This window comes from Anabas testudineus, chromosome 2 (genome assembly GCF_900324465.2).
Source record: "Anabas testudineus chromosome 2, fAnaTes1.2, whole genome shotgun sequence".
NCBI classification, from domain to species: domain Eukaryota; kingdom Metazoa; phylum Chordata; class Actinopteri; order Anabantiformes; family Anabantidae; genus Anabas; species Anabas testudineus.
This window is the reverse complement of record NC_046611.1, coordinates 25,492,286-25,516,169: the sequence shown is the minus strand read 5'-3', so window position 1 is coordinate 25,516,169 and position 23,884 is coordinate 25,492,286. Positions and strand designations below refer to the sequence as shown.

Sequence of the window (23,884 nt, the reverse complement as noted above, 5' to 3'; positions counted from 1 at the left end):
CATAGGCTCTCAGCTGCTGTGGTTGCTCACATCTTTTAGGCTCATTATTAAGTCATTTCAACTTTATATTCTCATTATCTCAAGATAAATCAGATTGTTGAAGAGCTCATATTTGTTTTTAGCATATCGCATTTAATGATACAGTTGTTTTCAACATATCTTTTTATTACATTACATTAACATATCAAATATCCCAACTATCCTACCATCTTGAGATAAAAAGTTATTGTTCTGTGAAGTTGCCTATAAATCTGTCACGTGGCTAATTTATTAAAGCACAACTTCGTAATGTAGTAAAATACAGTTACTACAAATACAAATACTTTCTCGCATGGCACTGGATCAAAAGGTTGAGAGCACTGTCTTAACTGGGATGGCTCCCAGTTGCTTTAGCTTAGCAAAAAGACACTAAGTTACTAAGTTAGTTGTATGATTTATCTAAATGAGTAGTTAAAAAAAAAGTCAGACCTGCCACCATCATACACTGCCACAAAATTGCGCTTGCATTCATTGGAATTCGCCATCTCATAGTCGAGGAAACGCAGGTAGATCTGTCCAATGCAAACAAGGCAGAGAAAAGGGATATTACAGAGTGAAAAATGAAGCAAAAACACAAAATGAATGTAAAAATCTACTATTAATTCTCATTGAGAAAACTGACAGCTGGTCATAGATGACGGTGTTATGTTGACGTACAAAGTCAATGTGTGACTAGAAAGTTTAAATAGATTTTACACCAGCTAGTTATGCAGCCAAATATACCGTATGTTGTAAGCAGTGTATCTTAAAGACTTTCAAACTATGACTACCGCATATAGACTATTTTACTATCTTTGCAATCCCTTGTTGAGTGAAATATCCACCTTGCCATCCACCTTGACTCTTCACAACAGCTTTCTGATTGCCTCCACATCATTGTCTGTCACTCATTCATCAGACTGAAATCACCCAATCACTTAGTCTCTTAGTGGGACTGCTGCTTGTTTTTAATCAACAGCATTGTTTAACCTGAGCCACGGTTCATCCTAATGTCTGTTTCAATGTTACACTTGCATGGCTCCACATGAGTGCTGATGATGAAGCTCAAGTTAGATGATGCAGTCTTATGGTTCCTGTGGGCTTGGGGCTTAAAGTAGCTGAATTTGAAGGTCATTTCTGAGGGAAACAAGGACATTAGCTGGAAATATGTGGCCAAAAGAGGAGGCCAGATAACAGCAATGACTGTGGCCATGAATCACAGTCGCGCCAATATTATCAGCCAGTCATAATCATAAGCCAGTGCATGTGTGTGTGTGCGTGTGCGGGTGTGTACAGTATAAGAGACTGCAGTACAAGAGCCTGCAGCACAGTTTGAAAAACCTGCATTAAAAAGTGCTATGACACAAATCTGAGATGATAACAGCTTAACAGCCTCCTTAATGTGTACTGTATGGCTTTAAAAAGATCTCTGTGGTGGTCAGAAAGAGAAAAGAATAACATCTTGAGGTGCTGAGTTAATGAAACACATAGTGACATAGTTAAACTGATGTTGCACCTGACTTATCTCACTCCGGGGTGAACGCACACATTTAAAGAAATGAACCCCAATAAAAACCTACATACAATACATAAAATGAATGATGATGTACTTCATTGATCCCCTTGGGGAAATAAGACACATTTTCATAAAAATTAATTTCAGCTTTTACAGTAACCTATTACAGGATTATGGTTAAAGGAGACTTTTTGAATTTAGATTATGCCTAAAATGTTACATATATTAAAGCCATTATAATATAAGATTCAAGTCTATGTTACCTCACCATTTACAATGACACTCTTAAAAGCACGACTAGCCCTTTTAAATCCTCAAGACCAGGGCTCATAATAGTTTTTGTCCTTGAACGAATTACTCCTATTATAAAAGTCAAAGTTAAAGTGTGGTCTCATCCTATTAAATGAAGTGCAGCCAGAAGGGGGCTATTTCAACAGTGGATTTACTGCAGTGAAGGACACGTGTGCACATGTGTTCATGAACAAGTCATATAGACTTGTGAGAAGTTATAGCATTTGTAAAACATGGCCTTTTCCTGCACTTCTGCGCTGCCCCCGGGAAACTTTTAATCCTGTAGCATACAGGTAGGTGCAGCACAGGTTCCTCTGGCAGATAAGGAAGCATGCAGTGTGTATTACCTGCAGCAAAGGTGTGTGTGTGTTTGTGCATGCGTGTTACTGTGTGCATGTATGTAGCTGTGTACGCAAGCAGGGAATCCTGGAGATTGCTGGAAGAGAAAACAAATACAGGCTGTTGCAGGCCTCGAGGTCAAAATGCATGGCAACACTATTTCATCAGCAGTAGCACTCCCCTCCTCTCTGTCTGGCCAGTCTACCACCACTGCTCCTCTACTTCTATCTCTCCCTCTTTCTCCTTCCGCTTGCCTATTCCTCTTGGCAACAGCTTGCTGATAAAAAAATGGGCCTGACTCCAAGTAAACCCTTCTGTCTATGTGTCTGACCCTAGAAGTCTCCTGCAGCCATGGACACTTGGGATACTGCTGACATGTGCTGACAATCCTGCATGCATCAAAGCTTCATGATGCAACCATTGATTTTCCTGCATATGTAAAGAAATGAAATGACTGGAAACAGCAAAGTGATAGGAAAACAATACTTTATCTTTAATACAACAGAAGATTATGCTGAAAATTTCACATAAAATGGTGATAAGGAACTAGACTATTATCTTTTTAGCTGGTCACTAACCTTGGAGCGTGGTGGAGCACGGATGTACCATTTACAGTCTATGGCCTCTGCAGCACCAGCCTTCCCATCTCTGGTGATCTGATGTGACTCAACGATACCTTCTGGACCAACCATGTCATACTGACAGGCTGAAACACACACATTTGCATAAACACACACACATGCACATGCAGTTGAAGCAAACACACATGAACTCACAAGTATCACAAACACAAGACACAAGCATACAGGAGACAACCAGTACAAAAACAATATATAAAACTGCAAGAATATACAGTAAATAGACTTTATTGCGGTATAAAAGGTCACAGAGACTGAATGAAGAGATTGAATTTAAGATCAAGTGTGACAAAGACAGAAAGAGAGAAAGAAAGAAACACTGGCAGAAAGTGAAGGAGTATACCTACAGGGCAGAGGTGGGGGAACTCCCAAGTCTGCAAAGTCCGGATCTGAGAAGAGAGCAGAGGAAGGGGTATTCATTTTTAATTCATAATTACAAAATCAGGATCTTCACAGAGGAAAAAACAACAACGAGTAACAACATACGAAGGAACTTTCAGCAAAGAAATCTACAAAATGTTTACAGCACATCCAAAATTATTTAGGCACCCTTACACACTTTGCGCCTGCCTTATCTTTGGAGATTTTACTGTGTTAACTGTCGTGTTGAACTCTTAAATATGACATTATACTTTATGTTCATATACTGCATTGAAGACAACTTCCCATTCCGCATTCTGCAATCATTTTTCTTAATCGACCAATGGGATTAAAATGCTACGGCCTCGCTAGCAGCCGTATGACATGATGCTGCTTTGAGAGTAATGTTAATATGAGCAAGTTAACATGCTCGCTGTGATAATGATCATCCAAAGACACTAAGCTGGAAGCAGGCTAAGCAAGTATAATATTTTCTATGTTCACTGTATTAGTTCAATTCCAGATATATAAAGAATGACTGTGAAAGTACAGTCACAGTAGCTGCACTCTTCTAAAATTATGCAAAATTGCCTCATTAGCGTGAAATTGGTCAAAAATATAAAATCAAGCAAATTTATGCCAATTAAGGTTTTGAAAGCAAATTAAGAGGACCAAGGACTGACTTATGCAGTAGATGTTCTCTTGGGGTTTCATTCAACACTCTAATCAGTAACATTTGAAAGTGTGTTTTACAGGAGCTTGACAGAATTTTGTTTTAATTAGAGTAAGTTGATTGAACATTAGTCTACAGTCTGTGAAGAAAGTAACAGTAAAATCAGTTGTTAGGAGGTTTGGAAAAGTTGTAAACCATTTGTCTGTATAACGTTGCAATAAATTACATCAACAAGCCTGGTGCTGCTGAGGTGTGTTACCTCCTCTTGCTAGTGAAACATCACAGTCTCATATGTTGTCCCTAAAGATTATATCACTCTTCAGATGACTTCACACAAGACAGAATCTAAATCTTGAAAAGTCTTCACCGCTCTTTCACGTCATCATTGGTCTTTGTTTGCTATGCAGGAACATTTCTCTATGTGATTTTTCCCACCAAACTGCAGTTGAATTTTGTATCAGTTTCAATTTTATTTGAAAGGTATTGTAAATGGTACTGCATGCAACCTTATTGCCATGCTATAAAAAGTGTACTAGCTGTAGTTATTTTGACCACCTGATGCCTGTCTGATAGGTGAGCCTTCTCTAGTCTTCTGCTGACCCTCTCTGACCTAAGTAAAGCTTTTTGATTTGAGTCTTGCTTTCGAGTTCAAACTTTGTCACTATGCTGTATGAAGCATTGTCTTTAAAATACAAAGCTTTCACAGCTTCAAAACATTCCTGCTGATTCCATTTTATTTCAGCCTATAGTGACAGAGCAGATGTGCTTTCAAAGATACGCTGTTAGCCGAGAGCTCGGGGCTGCATTCATTTAGAGGACAGAGCAAATAGGAAACACAAAAAGGCTTCACATTAAATCTGATTGTTCCTTGCCAAATCGAGACATGGCTACCACTGACTGAGCTCAGTGTGGAAAATGAGGTCTGATTGCACAGCGTGAACACCTTGCCTAAATGTCACAGTTTTTTTGTCTGTATGTATGCCCTAATTTTTCTGTCTAGACATGAGTCAGAGCTTCAGTGTGTGCGTGTGCTGGACATAAGGAGCAGCAAGTCCAATATACCTGGTGACAGAACACCAGATAAAAAACTGTGAAATGGCTCTTGAGGGAGGATGAGCATTCAGTGTTTCTCATGATGACACTCGCTGGTTAAAACCTATAATCAGAACAAAGAGATTCTTGGCCCAATGTGGACCTTGCGTTATGGTGAAAAGAAGAACCCATTGAATACCTGTAATAAAGCTGGCAGGGCTGCAAAAAGCCCTTTCTTCTTGAGGACATGCTGAAACAATCGCAAACACGAGAGCAGTCAAGATAGGTCACGAGGGTCTATTCAAATGCTTCTCCTGGAGCCTTTCCTCCTGACTATTAGTTGCACAAATAGGTCTATCTGTAAAAAGCTGTATAGCTATGGGCATTATGATTTAGTTTTGCCTGTGCCTCTCTATGCGTTGTATCCATTCAAACACCTTGAAGAATTGTATGCAAAAAAATGTCCACTTGGACTCAAAAATGAACTGATTTTAGTGGTTAAAGGTCAAAGCGCAAAGTCACTATTATCTCATTTCTGTCCCATTTTTCTTGATGCAATATCTCAGGAACTAATAGATGTCCATAACATCAGGCACACCCTGGATGCATGGATGAACTGATTAGAATTTGCATGTAAACAGACAGTTGGGTGGTAATTCTAGTTATCTTAATCAAATCTGTCTTTGACTAGACTAGTAGTAAAAATAGATTCCTAAAGCTCAAATGACATATAAAATTAACTTCTTCTTCTTCTACTCTAAACAGTAAAATTACTTATGTCTAAATATCTTACTTCATTAGGCCAAATTTCACTTCACTTATGTGGACACTGAAAACTATTTAAAAGTAACTCATAAAATAGTCAGTTACTGCTTTAGAAAGTAATGTTGTAACTTAACCCTTACATATAGTAAGCAGTAATACGTAATATATATTAGTTTTGACAAGTAACTACTCTAACTCTGTTGACTAGCTTACCTTATCATTAACATTAAAATGAAAAAAAAAAAACCTGACTTACACCTAAGGTACATGTACATTTAACTTCATCATATTCAAAACCTTCTCTGAGCGTCTGTCCATGTTGCCTTTGACAGTGTGTTTACGTGTGCGTAGCAGGAAGGTAGGCAAGCGAGCAGGGAAGCAAGCACGCATGAGGGATGAGGAAATGAAAGCAGAAGACACTTAATGAAACAGTGACCTTCAGGTCATTCGTGCTGGTTGTGTCAGAGATTTATTATTGGGCTTTGCCATCACTTAACCCGACTTGATCACAAGGCCACGGAACCTCAAAGGAATAGATGCACAGGCCTATGTGTATGTAGGCACACACACACACGCACACACACATACACTTTTGATAAAGACTTTTCTTAACATGGCAGGTCTCACTAAGAGGCTGCTATGCCTCTTGTGTGACCCTTGACCTTTTTAGAGTCAGACTCCTGAATTTCAATCAGGCAGATTCCATCCCTTTCACCATCCATCACCCCCTCCCCCTCAATGTCCCCTCTGATTAATCAGTTCAATCAATTACATGGATTGATAAAATGATTGATGAACTATATAAAGTACATGTACTCTGACCACAGCAGGTGATTAAACCCTGTTATTTATAAGGTGGGTATCTGAGCTTGGTCACACCATGTAATAATTGATTACAGGGTGAACATCACACTTGAGAAGTGTTGCTATATGTTGCTCCAGTGAATAATAAATACCATAGTAAAAACCTAACTCGCCACAGCGCATACAGATAGAGTTTCACCGCAGCACACTTCTACATCCTGACATGTGAAATATGTGTGCTGCCATTGTATTCATACTGCAGCTTCTCTATGGTGCCTGCTCTCTGCACTGCACTGTGTAAATGCTTTCGACTGTGCGAGCTGAATTCAGAGCAGATCCACACATGGCCCCACCCTCTCCTTTCTTCATAAAGCTCTACCAAGAGCATAATCTTCTGGGGCTTACTGTATTTACCCTTTGCAACACAGAAAATGCTCACTTTAAAGCCTGGGACACAGACTGCCCCACAGCACTACATATGCACAGACTGTGCTACATGAAGAGCAAAACGCTGTCACCATCCTAAGTGCAATCCTGATCAAATACATAAATAACTAAAAACTATATTTGCACCAACATACAGAAGCTATACAACGGAAGATGAAAACGCTGTCCCAAAAACCCGAAAGCTTCACAGTGACAGGGCAGAATTTTACAGAAGTTACGTGAAAATGCCCCCAGAAACAAACATGAGCAGCTTGCAAATGCCAGCTCAAATGTGCTCGTCATATTGCTTCAAAAACATGTTTATAATACTGGCAATGCTGCAATGGTAATTCACTTTGGCAGCCAGACACAAAAATAATCACTAGGAATTTGTTCTAGTGAACAATTCTGAAACAAATGATGAGTAGGCCCTGATTAGAGCAGTTTGGCTGCGTAGTGGGAAATGTCCTTTATTGAGAAAGCATATGCACGCACAGACAAATGAAACAGAGCCCTGCAGAACTGTCAGGAGATGTAAATTTCTAATAACTGCTGTGATCCAAGAAGTATTGCACTGCTCTTCATAATACGGCAACAACACTATGTTTTATTAATGAGACACATTATGTCTCATTTGGAACTGAACGCTAGGCTACATTGCTATATATCCCTTCAGTATTTGCTGCTGAGTCCTGGTGCATGTAAAACAGCAAATGAATAGGGCTCATGGTTATCTCTGTGTGGCAATATTCCAGGAACCAATGAACACAAACACGCACACACATTCATAAGCAGCCCACACACAAAAACTCAATTTCCCAGTGGCCTCATTTCCTCTCCGCTGCTCAGCAGTGACATTTAAATAAGCATCTGATTAATAATCTCTGCTAAAGTGGTTGATCAAGCTAATGAATGGCTGCCATTAATCACACCAGGCACAGCTGTGGATGGAGTTCGAGAGACAGCTAGAGGAAGAAGTGGAGAGATAGGGAAAGAAAAGGAAACATTTTCCACAGTTTGATTGCTTCTGGCCCTTTCAGTCACAAATAAAGACCAATTTTGGCAGAGGTGATTTTCCCTGTCATATTGTACTTTCACTGCTTCCTGTATTGAGTGTGTCTCTGCAGTTTTCAATCTAGCAGTTCACCCAGCTTTCAACTCCCAAAACAAACCTGCACATTGCACGCTGGAGTATTCAAACACATTGCCTGAACAAACAAAAAGCCACTATGAAAACCCTCTTTGATCAAACAATGTCGTAAAGATTAACTATATAGCTAACACCCACTCAACAGGGGGTTTCTGACGGATGACAGCCCAACTATACAGAAGAGTGGCTGCGAAAAGAGGAGGCCACAGGATCTGCTGAGGACTGATAGGATTCACCACAACCTGAGTGTCATGGCCAGTGAGCTGGGTCTGTGCCCTGGACAGCGATTAGTAACCATGTGCACCCCAACGCCACACAAACAACAACCAGCTACACTGGTGTCTAAGAACTGTTCCGAACTAGTCTCGAGGAATAAAAGGAGTGTGTTTCATGCTTTTTGTGCAAAAAAAGTGACATGAATTATAATTTTCTTGGGTTTATCTGGGGATCGAAGCTCGAATCACTCTGTTTCACAATAATACAGACATAAATACAGCCTGCCCTTGACCTGTATTTGTTATAGAAGCCGGCAATGGGGTGACACAATGGGGTGAGCTTATAACTGGGAAATTCAACTGGGAAAAGCTAATCCCAAAGTCTTTCTCACCCATCAATGGTTCAAGTGCCCTTGAGCAAGGGCCTTAACCCCAATATGTTCCAGTAGAAGTGCTGACTATCCAGAAATAGCAGTTAAACTATCGTCTGTCAGACCTTGGAGGACAGATGGTCACAGGATTTCAGAGGTATATACATTACAAGAACTGTATGATCCCTGCCCTTCTATGTGGACTAATGACTCCTGTGATACATTATTGATCTCCATAAGGGAAGCAGCTATAATAAAAAAAGCTCCTGAAGCAGGCAGGGATACAGTGTCTTGCTCAAGGACACCTCAGCACATGACTTCTGTGGTTAATTAGTTCATTTCTAATGTCTAAAGCAAATATGTTTGAACCCCACATCCCTGTTAGATGAACAAAATCATTCCTTCAATAACGTTATCTCATCATTTTCCATATGAACATATGTGCATTCTAAACTAAATGGTATTTGACCACTTACCATTTAAGGTGGCTATTATTACCTTATAATTTATTTGTTCTTTTAGGGTTTTGGTCAGTTCAGTGTGCTGTAGTGTTCAGGTGCTGCAGATGACAGCTTTTGCTGCAGATGTATCCCATATTGTTTTGCAATCATTTCTGTAAAATACCCTAATCGCTATTCAATATGCTGCCTTAGAGAAACAAAGTGATGTGGTGTAATGCATTTAATTGTGTGCTTTGTTCATTCAGTGTCTTAATTGATTACACTGAGTAAAGTCTAGTCTTCAGGCCACTGAGTACATTGGTGTTGAATGAGAAAACCTCCTCTTTGTTAATCTTATTTGACCATCCATCCATTCATCTCTGATCCACACATGCTTCTATATTTTGCTTTTGGAACATCTGTTTTTAGGAGTTTAGTTCATACCAATAGATGCACATGCTCATGGTGGACATGCCACATCAAATAAAAGTGTCCATCAAGATTTTTGTGTTGAGGGGAGAGCAGTGAATTTGCTCACTGGTATGGAGTTGTACTTCATTTTGCACCATTATTTACAGTGATGGATTTCAGAAATCTGTTTATGGTTGTGTGTCTGTGTGCTCCCATAGTTCTATGTGTGTGTGTGTGTGTGTGTGTGTGTGTGTGTGTTCTTCCATCTCATCCATTGATCAAGCTGTTAACAGCTCTCCTCCTTCTCTTCTCCTTCCTTCCTCCCTCCCAGACAAGGACAAAAAGCTGATCCTGAAAACACTACTCCAGCACCTTGGGAACAATGCCACCCATCCTGTTCTACACTATGTACTAAGTCTGGGTAAGCACTGGCATACTGGAGTGGTGTAGTGGTATCTAGGTAGTGGGTATGCTGCAGATATGCAGAGTGGTTTACTACTTTATTGTTAGGTGGTTTAATTTGTACCAGTGCATCATATTTCATTTAATTCAGCTGGGAAATAGAGATACAAGATTAATGTATGCACCAGGTTTTAACCCTTTACACTCCAGGGTTTTTTATTTTGTGAAATGTGTGGAATAAAAAGGACAATATTTCTGCTTCTGAATTAATTTTGATCATCAACAGTCTAGCAGTGCTATAGAATTGGTGGAATATTAGCTCAATGCAATAAATTACCGTATATACCGGCATTTCAAACCGTCACACGTCTGGTAAACTGCATGTGCAGCTACATCTGATCGCATGCAAATGCATTTGAATCACCGTACCGCTTTGCCTCAGCAGTGCACGCTTTGTTTTGAGTGCTACCACATTTGACAGTGTATGTGTGCAAATTTGTGTGTGACCCTGTGTGTGCTGTGTGAGTGTGTAAGATGTACTGATGGCTCAGGCGGGAACCTATTCCTGATGGAGCAGTTAGTTGTCCCTAGGCACCACAGGTGTTTCTATCTAAGTGACACCCCAATGACAGACACATTCCATCCAAGTTCTATTTGGGCAACCATGCAATAAATCAACACAACATTGCCACTCTGCCAGTCATTACTGCACACAGTGTCTGAGAGGCAGAAAGAGAGATACACGATGACATAAAGGGACAGAGCAAGGATAGTTTTGCTGATCTGCAAACAATGCCCCCCCCCCCTCAAGAAAGGTAATTTGAGAGTCTGATTGCTTTCATGAGATAGTGTTTCATTTCACTGTCATGGAATTATGAGAGGTAGCAGATTCCTGTTTCACATTTCACCGCCACTCTGCATCTGTTCTAGAGCACCCAGGGGTGAATCACTGGCTCACATACTTTTCTATGACAACAACAGGCTACAATCTGACCCAGGGGGGCGATAAACAGCAGCCAAATACACTTTAGCTAGTAGCCAATACAAACACAAGTGGATTCAAAGGAAGAATGCTGAACAAATTGCTTGCCATGTTAAAGAAGTAACCATCACAGTAATATGGCATAGGACTGGAAATAATAAGATTTATTGTGTGCAATATTAGCCTTTAAATAAATCCTAAATCAGCAAGCAGAGGGAAAATAAATGAAAGGGAGTAATGAAATTGATGCTCTGGTAGTAGAGAGAGATGGAGAGGCTGACAGAAGCAAAGAGAGATTGTAAGAGAGAGAGAGATTAAGAAACAGAGAGAAAGATGTAGATTGCGATTTTGGCCCCCAAGCGCTATAGGGTCTTTACCATCAAAGTGACTGACACACTGTTGAAAAGAAGTGTAATAGGATTTAAATCTGAATTAAGATTATTGCACCACTGCTGCGGCTGTGTAGCACAACGACAGTTCTGATGGAAGCTGGACATTGACCCAGAGGCAGACTATAAGCTATAAAACGTACAGCTCTGGTATCAATCACACTGTCAACATTCATTTTCCCTTTGAGAACAATCTCTACAACACATGGGCTATGGCTAGATACTAATAATTTCTCAAAACAAAGCTGGCAGTGTGGCCTGCTGTGTAGTAGCGCACAAGTGGGGCATAACCAGTATGATACATTTGATTTGTGGACAAATATAAAATAATACAAATGAACCAAATGAGACGTGTTAATTAGTGGGTTTTAGAGCTTACTAATTAACACATTCAAAGATTTTATTACATTTGGACAGAGCTAGGGTAACCCTGTGCCCTGCGTTCAGTCTTTATTATAATTAATGTAACTTAGCAAAGGTCCCTATTCAAACATGATGATTCTGCTGATTTTCTTGAACTTCTTGCTGAGTTTCAAAGAAATGAAAGACACATAAACACACAGCAGAGCAGAGGGGAACTGTGTGTCTGTGCAATCTGTGGGTACAGCACTACAAACAATGTGTGCTGTAGTCACAATTGAAATGTGATTATATCAGCATTAAGTGCTAAATTCATCTAGACCTACTGTTTTATGTTACATTGCATTAAAATGGGGTAAATATCTTGTGTGTAGCATGCAGCCCGGCAGCCAAACTAAAAACTTCAGAAGCCTTCATGCTATAATATCAGTCCCACCTCTACCTATAGCTTCTTCCCACCTGATACGATGCTAAGCTGTGACTAGTTTTCTCAGACTTTTTTCCTCAGCCTCACCTCTAATGGCTAAAAACAGCCACATCCGGCTTTCTTTACACTCGTCAGTAAGCCTCTGCTTCCTGTTGTGATCAAGGAGATGCAGCATCTTCGATCTCACAAACTCTTTGGGCGACCAGGCCAAGTGGGCATGCCATGTGGAAAGACGAAGTGAAGCTGCTAGAACCTGACACACACAAACTCACAAGCTTCGATCTTCTGTCTTCTTTACTTTGACCCCCTGTCACCAGGTGTTAAATGGGCTGAATCACAATGGAAATATTCTGTACGTTGAGCTGTCTGTGTTAGGTCTGACTGAGTCTCTGAGTCAAGAGAATAATACCTGCAGGGCTGGTGTCTCTTTAACTACTGAAAACAGTAGCCCTATATGGACACATAAGATTATTTTTGACCCTCTTCTTATTAATTCGGCATTTGATCAAATAGATCTGGATTGTTTTGACATAATCATTACTTCATAACAGTAAAAGTCACATTGATTAGTTTCAACTGGATTTAGTTGGATCTAGAAAATCAAAAGCTCATAATAAAATTCTAATCACAATAAATACAGTATAGTGCACTCATTGTTCTGGGACACAGTCCTGCTCTCTGTCTTGCTTTTAAACTCCCTGAACCTCTCTGCCCTGTCCTTTCCAAAACACTTAAGCCTCTAAATTTAGCCATCCAACCCTGATGGTGCATTGAGGATGTAACAATATTTATGCCAGTCAGCAAATTACTTTTGGAGAGACAACTTGAGAGAGTGACTGGCAGTGAGCCACTAAAGCAGGCTCTATATTTACCAAAATATTCATTGCATTGGATATAATTTAGATAAGAAGTGAAAAGAGAAAAATTCACCTTGTCGGCTTCAAAGATTGTATCAGTTATTCCAAAAGGCCACATTTATATATGAAGCAGTGTAAAATAGCCCAGTATATTAAGTAATCATGCAGTGTGGTTAAACATAATGATGGCAAATATACAGGCTGAGAGCTTTCCACAACAATTACATCCAAATAAGTAAAAGCAATCAACAGAGGGAGGAAGGGATATTGAAACAAGGAAGGGTGATAGGGTGGTCACATAGTAAGAGAAATTAAATCCACACAGTGAAAACTGCATTTACACTTACAACCTCAGGTTTTACTATTCCAAACAAGTCCCAATAGAGCAGGCTAGAAGGTAATGGAGAGTGACCACAGTGTTGGACTTTATATTAGCAGCAAATTGGGAAAAATGAAACCAGCTGAAATGACTGAACTGAAATTAAGCTTGCTTTAGAAATTTACACCCATACAGTAAGTATTTCAGAAATTTGACCTAATTAATTGGATTTCTCTTTCAGTGTAATAATGGTTTTGATAGAACCAGAGATTTAAGGCCAAATGTTGTATGTAGGTATGTAGGTACAGAGCATGTCAAATACATAACCATCATATCATTAATTCACTGTTTGAGATAAAAAACTGTAGGTGATAGTAAGTAAGATAGTCAGTTCACTATGAACAATAATAATAATAAAATCAATATTTAAATAAACATTTTATGCACTTCGTTGACTGTTGCCTCATTCTGAGAGGACCCCTTTGTAAAATCCTGCAGGTGTTTCTCACATAAAAAAGGATGTTGAAGGATGTTGTGTAGCAGCTACCACACTTCAGTCAGCAAAAAGCTGACTGAAGCAGTTCCTAACTAGAGTCACAGTGGAGCAGGGCAGGTTGGAATATTTGAGCATTTATTAGTTCTTCTATCATACCGATCCATTTGTAAAACCTCAGCACTTCTATACTTCTACAGACATGGTTACTCTGCTCTCATCTACCTTGACCTATCTCAGTGAGCGATGGCACGGAAGCCAATAATCAACGACAAAATATAGCGATATCAGCAGTTCAAAGTGAGTGCATATCCACATGTACAAGGCTCATTACGTTTCATGGTGAGTTCATGAGATGTTGCTAGATTTTTTTAAATATAACTTTTAATAAGAGTTAATTTGGGATCAGAGCTAACTTTTGGATAGCTAAAGGTAGGATTTGGGAAAGTTGGAGCACAGTGGCAGAAAAGGTCAAGTACAAGAAAAGGTATACTGTACTTTCTCTAGTTTGATGCTGGTGGTAAAAAATTTCAAAAAGGTGCAAAAGTGCAATGCAGAATTGCTATTATCCTGAGAGGATTGGTACCACTTTCAAAAGTCCAGTTAGTATGAAACTACTGCCCGCACCTGTTTAGGTTGGTTTGGCACAAAGACTAGAAACAGCTAGTTCTGTCAAAATGAATTAATACTACCTCCAATTCTCACTAATTGATATGTACTAAGTTGTATAATTCAACTATGTTGCAGTGTGTTGGTTATGTGGAAGACTAATTCCAATTTACAGTTAGTTTTCTGTTTGGGATTTATCACCTTTGAACAGAGCCAGAATAAGTGTTCCCTCTGTTTGCACGTCTTTATGTTTGCTGGCTGCAGCTTCATATACCATGTGGGCCATATAGACTTGGGAATGGTATTGATTTCATTATCTAAGCAGAGAAGTGCATAAGGTGTTTCCCAAGTTGCTGAAAGGTTCCTTTAAATCAACACCCTCACAGTGGTATAAGAGACGTTTGAGATTTATTTACTACAACCGAACAAGATTTTAAATCCATCCACTTTCTCACACAGACACAAATCAGTTCACACACATAAATACACTTCCACTCAGTGCAGTGGCACATGATTAAGTCTCTCTTGGTGCAGCAACAAATATCAGCATGCACATTGAGCTGCTGATGAACTGCTGAAGGCTACCCACACACCTCTTGTGTCTTTTTTCCCCCCACATTCCAGCCTCACCATCATCGTGCTAAAGGGGGGGATGGAGGTTGTAGCGTCACAGACACCACAGCAAAGAGAGTGGTGAGTTAGAGGCTCCACCTCAAAACTGGTCATTTTTGAGAGAGGCCTGTGAAGAAATTGAGAATTTAGGACACTGGTGATCATCTTATGTAATATTTACTGTGACTTTACACAGCCAAGTAGGCCTATCCTGTGCCACTGGGTATTTCACCCTTCAAGTGATATAGGACAATAGTCAAGCTGAATCTATAATCGTTCACTGTGAATGGGCTTGTTGTGAGAGTGTCCTTGAGGGTTAATCTATATGGGTCCCTTAGTGCTTAGGATGTCCATGAAATATAGCAATGCCAAGAATGGACTCAAGGGCTCAAGAGTATGGAGGAAAGGCCTAATGACTGAACTGTAGTGCTGCCTCTTTTGGATCTTATTCATATTCTGTTTTCTTTTTATCATCTGTACCTTCTGTAGTAGCTTTCCATTTTCAATCTCTGTTGTAAGGCAATAAACTCAAGCCCGTGGCAACCCACTGAAAGTATCCACATCTTGTATGGATAAAAAGAGAGAAACTGCTGCATCGCTACAGTAATCTTTACAGGCAGATATGTCAAGAATGTGGAATTTTTACTGCTGAGAAATTAATAGTAGGAAAACACACACTTGAAACTTCAGTCTTTAAGCTGTATCGTTTTTGGTATTTCTTTGTCTTAAAAACCACAGTCACTATCAAAAAAGCAACACAGAATGCTCCTCAATCATCCATTCTTTGTACTAAAGGTTTGACTGATTTTAATCTGGAAAAAGGAAAAAAGGAAACAAAAAAAAAAAAAAAAAAAAAGATAATCCTTGCCAGATCCAATCTACAGGAGCTGTGTCCTTTTTGTTTTGACAGGTTTGTCCTCTATCAGTTCCTGCAATACACTGTTAGTATTGTCCAGTTTCAACAGTGCTCATCATGAGCTGCAGGCACACCTGTGTTGTCACATCTATATGTCTTTACACAACTTCTGACCAGCCATAAGCCTGAGACATAGTACATCTATGTCTATGTTGTATTACAATGAGCCTCTATTTCCCTTTGGTATGTACATTCAGTATGTATATTATCCACATATGCATCCTTATGTGTGCAGGTGTCCGAGGGAGAGAAAGAGATTGCAGTTGTCAAAATGCCAAACTTTCCTGTCCTGTCAACATCTCCTCTAGTCTGTTGTACTCTCTATCCTATGCTGCAGAACAGGGAGGGATTAGGAAAGTCTCTCTTTTTCTCATTCATCTCTCTGCTTTGCCCATCATTCTTCAGCTGGAGCTGTCCAACAGACAGCTATTGCACCGTACTATGAAATACCGTCAACATTTCCATGTGTGTCCAACCCACAAATTACACTGGTTTCAATTTGATATCCAGGCTCCATATCCTGGAGTTCATATGTTTTACACAGACAGTTTCAGCCGAGGTTTCTGGAGCTGTGGTCTCTGTGCGTCGCTGTCATTGTGAAGGTCTAGGAGCACCGGCCTTGAACTTGTGAGAGTGATGACAGCCCAGAAACAAAGACACCAGTCTGAGACCTTGAGGTTTGCATCAGTTTGACATGTCAAACACATTTTTAGCATCACTTTACATCAGGGATGTTGAGAGTTGTGCTGTTAATAATGTGACATTTGTGTCAAAGCAACCAACGTCATGGGCAGCAGTGTCAGGGTGATATATACAGTTGCAATGGCTGGTTTAGTGAGAGTCACATTCACACTCTCACTCACACATCATGCCCGTGAACACATAAATAACCAGACTCAAAATGGTAGGCACCGCTAATTAGTTTCTCTAGGAAACTAATATATTAATATGTAATTTAACAAATGTTCTTGACATTAAATTGCACAAAATAAGCACACATGCTGTTTGTTATTTACTAAACCCTTTCAAGACGCCTCATCAGAACAAAAACAGGAACGTTTTTATGTTTGATTTTATTAATATTCACCTATCTGCTGCAGAGGGCAGGGAAAATGAAACCAGAGAGTTCACAGTGACACAGGTAACAACAACTTTTGAACAGACTTAAACAGCTGCCTGTGAAGATTGTGCTTTAAAACATGCCAGGAGGAAAAATAATTTGACAAATGTGGAGGTCCCAAGGCTGAGACACATCTAAAATGTGTGTGTCTTGGTGTCAGTTTTGTTTGATAAATTTAATCAAATGGATCTGTTCAATGAGATGTGCCAGGTGATGTAAAAAAGGCTTTGTATGTGAAACAGTTGTAAAGGTATGACCTAATAGTTTCCTGTGTGTCTTCTCTTTTGGTGTCCTCGAACAAACATATTGAATGAGATCATACACAAAATAATAAAAATACATTAAATAAATTGCACAAATTTAGAAATTACTATTTTATATATTGTGCCAAATTCAAATGAAGGCAAGTGGCACACCTGTCTATTATGTTCATGTGTTTCTTCACTATGTAACTTTTAAATCCCCAATCGTGACATCTCACGATGTTTATTGCTTTACGGCACTTTGCCAAATGCAGCTATAACTAGCTCGGCAGACTGCAACACAAGACTGTGTCACTTTTGTCCAATGTGATGTGCGTCCCAGTTTGCTATTTAGAACCTTTGCCAACTTTGCTAATGTTGAGATGTTGTAGGAAGCAGCTAACCTCTGCTGACATGATCAAAAAGTAAAACTTCACTAATACATCAACACTTCAAACAAACATAACAACACACATAATGAGTTATTATTCACTGGTCCAACAGCACAAGCGACAGATCTGCAACTGACCTTTTTTAGCTCTCGCCAAGCAGTAAAAGTCAGCCAGATATTTACTCTGTTGCATCGCTTGCTTAGTTACTCTCTGTTTTTCCCATCCTGGCTTCCTTCAACATCATCTTGGCTGTGTCCCTTTGATTAAGAAATGAAATCACTTAGAGATCATTTAGTCATATTTTAAAATAACTTTAAAAGTAAGTTTTAGTTGTGTACAAGAAATACACAAACCATATGTGTGCCTTCAGTCCTCCATTTTACCAATATTAAGACAAGTTTACAAATATAATATATATGTATGTCATTTGCATCAGTCCTGCTGTGAAAAGCCATTGTGTATACAATGGAAGTGTTTTTCTTCCGTAGGCATCATGAATATTTGGATAACAACAGTTAGTTTATTATTCTCTTACCGTCATTGGAAATTTTAATTTGTTAGCAGTGACTATTTGAAGTGGGAGGCGTTGATTTGTTGTTATTACACCTTCTTTTAATCAGAGTTCATCAGAACTTGGAGAACACACACACACACACACACTCACACAAGTGAAACTTATTTTGTGCACTTTACAAGCATATAACTGCATAAAGAATATGATTTCATGCATTTTAATGAGAAATGTTTTCAAAGTAATTGTTTACCTATGATTTGAATTTGAAATAGTTAAAAAAAAACAAAATCCAACCTTAGTTATCAGCATGGTGCTTTCTTCCAGATAATACTTGCTGCTTTAAGGAAGGATAAGGCCTACTTGGCAGCAGGGCACTCGCCTGCCACCAGCACAATAAGAAGGCAACAGGAAGCTAGCCAAGCACTAGCTCTCAGCACTAGCTGTAGGGGTCTAAGCAGCAGGGAAGCAGTACTGCAACATAGCTTTTTCTACACGTCTGCCAGATACAACCATGAATAAATAAACAGAGTAAGATCCATCCAATTTTCCCCCAGCCCGCGGGCGTTAAACCACAATACTTCTGACACCTGCTATGATCATTCATTATCCTTTCCGCACATGCATTATTTCACAGGGTCCAAGTTAAAAATAGTTTTATCTATATTCGATGGGTGTCAACGAATAAGTGAAATAAAGCACACTGGTGCTTGACACAGCACATAGTGCCAGATGAAGAGATTAGTGCTGGTTAAGCTGTTCTGTGGTTGCCACAAACAAATTACTCAACAGGTCACAGTTCACTTGTTAGAAAGCAAGGGAGCCTCCTGAGGACAAGAAGGACGCTGGTACATCATTTACTATTACATCAGTGGTCGGGTGTTCAGGAAGGAGTTATTTTTCCCAATAGTTTCTGATGGGGCTTGTTGCAATCAGGGATTCCCATCCTGCAGGACACTTCTGTGAGATACAGAGTAGGTTCTTGTTATACAGATTCTATATGTATATATTGTGATGTATAATGTACAGTAGATTAAATGAAAGCATGAGAATATACTGGTGATGCTGAAATACAAATTTACATTTCACTTATCACAAACTGGCCATAGAGTGAAGATCCATATTGTTTAGCTGATCACCAGAAATAATGACTTAAATTATTGTTTTGTTTCATTTGTCAAGGAAAAATACTAAACATCAGATATCTCAAAAGTGAATTTTCTTTCAGGACTGCACACAAGTGTAAGCCGGATGTCTCTGGATTTCCGACTGTGGATCGGCCTCAACAAGCTATTGAAACACATTTCAAGGTTTATGAACATGGACAGAGATTTTTTAAAACACACTCTATACTAAACAGTCTAGATTTATTGTTGAAATTAATGTGTGTTACATCCCAAACTGAGTTTTAAGTGCTAAAACAATAAGTGAAGTTTGGCAATGAAGCGTTAAGAAGGAAAACAAGGTCAGTAAATCACACAGGGGCACAGACAGTATCATCCAGAGGTGAGTGGGAAGTCTTTGAGGGGCCTAGTGTGGTACTAAGAGACACAGACAGAGCAACCTGTCCACTGCAAAATGGCACAAATGACACACAAAGACTGACAAGGTTGAGAAAATGGTCCTGGCTGTCAAAAAAGTGAGAGAAGGAGAGAGAGACAGAGACATGGAGGAGTCTCAAAATATAAGAAACACATTATGTACATGTCAGCGGCTCAAGAGAAGGAAGGAAGTGAAAGACTAGGCAGTATTAAGAATTGGGTAAAAGAGAGCAGAGAGAGATGTGGAAAAAGTCTAATGTAATTCTGTAATTCAGAGGAGAGAGGCAGGTAATTAGTGATAGTGATGTGATGACTTGAAGTAAAGTGTGTGTGTGTGTGGATGCTGATGAAGGATAGGTATGCAGCAATAGAGACACAAAGGAGAAAGAGAGAGGCCACCAGCCAAATGGTCCAGTACCATCCTGGGAGAAACAGCATCTGTCTCAGCAAAATAGAGAGAAGCAATCAATAACTATACAGTTAAAGTGTGTATGTGTGTGTGTGTGTGTGTATGTGTGTGTGCGTGTGTGTGTGTGTGTGTGTGCGTGCTTTGGCGCATGTGTGTTATACTGGTGCACTGGCCAGTACAGTTTGCTTCCACTGCGTGTATCTAGCCGATAGAAATACATCAGGCAATATATATAAAATACCATTTTGATATGGATTCCTCTGATATTTTAAAACTGCAAACGAGATCCTGTACATACTAAAATTTTACAGTTGAAAAATCGACTTTACTTCACTGCAGTGGCTGTAAAGGTAGTAGTAGTAACGCAGGACGTAGGGACTGCTTTGCAGATAAACGTTTAGCCTCCAAGCCAATAGCAAAGTCAAGGAGACAGCACCTGGGTCCTGCCAAGGGAGAAACTCAGTAATATTGATACTGGAGGTGATTGAAATGGAATTTCGTACAGATATTCATGTTCCCCACTGATTTTAGTGCTATCGTGTCCAAATTATATTACCAAATGGTATTACCCAGCAATTATAATTAACAAATATTAGCATGCTAATAACTAATCTAAGATGATAAACATGATAAAGATAAATGGCATGTTAGCATTGCCATTGTGAGCTTGGCAGCTTTGATGTCAGCTTTTAGCATTTGGCTCAGCCTTCACAAAGCATAGCATGGCTGCAGACTTTTAATCCTGTTGTGCAGAGATTTGTAAAATAACTGTATATACAGTATATTCTTTTTTCATTATGAAACATTATTTCCATGCCTGCTCTTTTAAGCGCTTTGTGGAAAACCTTTTAATTGATTAAGACAGACTGACATCTCAAGACTGTCTGCCATGCCCACAAACTGAAGGACATGGTCAATATGGTCCTTTTATCTAATCTCTAACCTCTCCTTTCACAATATTACAGCCATAAATACATCCAAGAAAGGAGGACGTAATCTCCCAGAGCAGCAGCATAATGCCAGAATCCATTTCTCTTTGGTGCACAAACCCAACTAAAGAGGGAGAAAATGTGGCTACTGAGCAGATGATCCGTCACTATGCAATTCAAAGTGAAGCAGTTCACATAAGAGATTTTCATCCCTTACATGTTTTTACTGTGCAAATCGTCAGTGTTTTTAAAATAAAAAAAGAGTTTCTTTTATCAGTGTGGAAAGTCATTCTACCTTACTATTCTGTATATTCAAATGAACACCCACACAAACAAATGATGAATTAAAGTGTATTCACAGCTATCAAAAAGATGAATATACGTACTGTACGTACACTGCATTACTTCTACATGTAACCTTTGATGTCTAATAAAAACAAGGTGAAACACTCTGATCTACCAGAGTGAATAACCCTGTTGGTCAGATTCACTGTAATCAAAAGGACTGCCTGTCTCTCAATGCGTGTCAGGGGGAATTAAGAGCCTTGAATGAGAAATCAAATCACACAGCATTTCCTTTCATCTTCTCTTGAATCCATAGCATGTCATAAAGTATGTTGATGCAGACCTTGCAGCATTTTGAAATAATCTACCACTGCTTCTTAATTCTTTCACAGTTTCAAATACAAAGGGGCTTCTTGTGACACCTTTGAGCTAACTCCCCAAAAAGTCAGGTTCGTTCACCATCACACCTGTGTGCTGAGATTAGACCTTCATCGCCGTATCTGTCCTTACAATACAAACATTTCCGTCACCAATTTAGTCAATTTAGGGTTTCCCTCTGCCTGGGTGTTTGATGAATGTCCAGAGTAGTCAGCAGTGGATGGGAGAGCGGTCTTTGATGTTCAGGCCCAGACTGTGATTGAGTATTCAAGTTGACTTTGATAAACCCCATTAAAGTATCTCCCTCCTTCTCACACACACTTATATGAACCACAAAGAAATTGGTGTGAGGGCAAAAATACAAGGTTACCCTGACACTGCATGAAGATAAATAACTGGCAAAATTGATTTAGATGAATGAAAATGAGTGAAAGGAAATCACTTAGTGGCACAGGGTTGTGTTAAAAGAGATTTACATATGCAATTTCAGGCTTTAGTCACTGTAAAAGATTGAGAGATGTATATCTCCAAATCACTGGAGACAGCTGGGGTCTTTCACTATGAACGCAGCACTGCAGTTGCAGGTGAACGTCAGCTTAATCATATAAAGGAATGAATGATTCGTCAAGAAGTCTGGCGGAGGTCGCTACTCTACATGCACGCCAATGCAACGCCCCATTCACCACTTGCCACTATCTAAATTGAAAAGAGTATTTATACCAACTTAGGGATCAGAAGTTAATGGAAGCAGTCATGCATCACTTGAGTTACATAAAAATGTCCGTTAGAAAATGGCGAGATAACTACGTCCTTTTAAAAGATTTTTAATTTTCTCAAATTGGCTTTTTGTGTCTGATAGAGAGTCTGTGTGCGTGGGTGGGGGTTGTAGGCACATTACTGTGAGAGTTTTAATCAGACATCAGAAGGGGTATTAACAGGCAAATGTACTAAAAGGGTAGGATCAAATAAAGATCTCACTCCAATGTAATGAAACACTGCTCTTTGGTGTGCTGGCTAATCATGCAAGTTAAGTTGCAGCACAGATTGCTTAAAGCCAAAAAAAAAAAAAAAAAAAAAAAGGTGCAGTGACAGAGGTGGGAAAGTGATTAAGAACTCGCTGTTCCTCTGTTAAATTACATGTTATCTAACCTCTGGTACAAAGTAATGACTCATACATTGGTAAACTCCACTTACTGTAGCCACTGTTGGTAACTCACGCTTCTTATAATGCGATCTTTTATCTTAGAGGGAAGCACTATCAGTGCGCTTCACACATCTGAACCCCAGGCAAACTGTTGCCTCTGGCTGATGTAATCACTCTCACATTTAATGAAATGAAAAACCCAATCCCAATCAGGATTGCACTGAGAACATCCCAAAAGAGACTTTGAGGCGTGTTGACAAAGCACAAGCTGTGCCAAAATAAAAAAGGAAAAGAAAAAACATTACAGTTGAGGATAAAGAATAGTATATTTTTCTGCGGTTTCTCATTGTGCAACATGCTAAACCACGGTACCTTTAGAGCTTTTTAATTATTTAAATGATATGACCCTCTATGTTTTGAAGTGGCATGAAATGACACGTCAGAGTCACACTTTTGCACATCGACTGCAATGTCTTGTGAAACTTCTTTTTTAATGCATCAAAATGAAAAGCATGTTACATTACAGTCATTTAGCAGACGCTTTTTATCCAAAGCGACTTACAAGTCATTACAAGTTACAATGGTAGGCAGGGCAGCGTGAGGAGGTCTTGCACGTGGCATGTGAAATTTAGCACATTTCCATTTTTAGCAACAGTACTGTACTTCGACTTCAGGTGAATGCATGTGTTAGCAGCGAACAGACTCAGTGTGGGCTCTTATGTACCTGTGGACACGGTTAAACTCAGAGCATTTTCATGAACACAGCAGAAAGAGCAGATTTACATTTTTTTTTAAAGTCAGCTTTGTTTCATTTGAATGGGTGAACCCACAGATGTTTGACAAGTAGTGAGTCAAGAGATCCATCGCTAGGAGCTAAAGCCTCACTCCAGAGCTAGTGCCACCAGCAAATGAATATTTAAGCCACAGCAAAGCTCTCCTCCCCACACACTTAATTTAAGCATTTTCACTGAGCTCTTTTTACCACAGTCTAGGTTTCCACAAAGACTTGTGTCTTCAAAGGCAGAACACAACAAATTCAGTGGCACAGGCTTCCTTCCCGATCACAGTCTTATAAGATACAAAAATGCAAAGAGGCTTTTTTGAGGGGGGCGTGTGGT

General features: G+C 39.4%; 1 protein-coding gene across 7 annotated transcripts in view; it reads right to left on the bottom strand.

Moving 5' to 3' along the window:
• neto1l (neuropilin (NRP) and tolloid (TLL)-like 1, like) overlaps positions 1 to 23,884 on the bottom strand; it is a 52,665-nt gene that overhangs the window by 15,126 nt on the left and 13,655 nt on the right. For 5 of the 7 annotated variants that reach the window (XM_026364503.1, XM_026364504.1, XM_026364499.1 and 2 more), the window contains exons 5-7: positions 3,150 to 3,191; positions 2,743 to 2,870; positions 469 to 551 (exon numbers count right to left, since the gene is read on the bottom strand). In XM_026364503.1, coding sequence (XP_026220288.1) covers positions 469 to 551; positions 2,743 to 2,870; positions 3,150 to 3,191 — 253 coding nt within the window. Of the gene's footprint in view, positions 1 to 468; positions 552 to 2,742; positions 2,871 to 3,145; positions 3,192 to 23,884 lie in introns of those variants that run through there. The other 2 variants (XM_026364505.1, XM_026364506.1) reach the window with 2 other exon arrangements.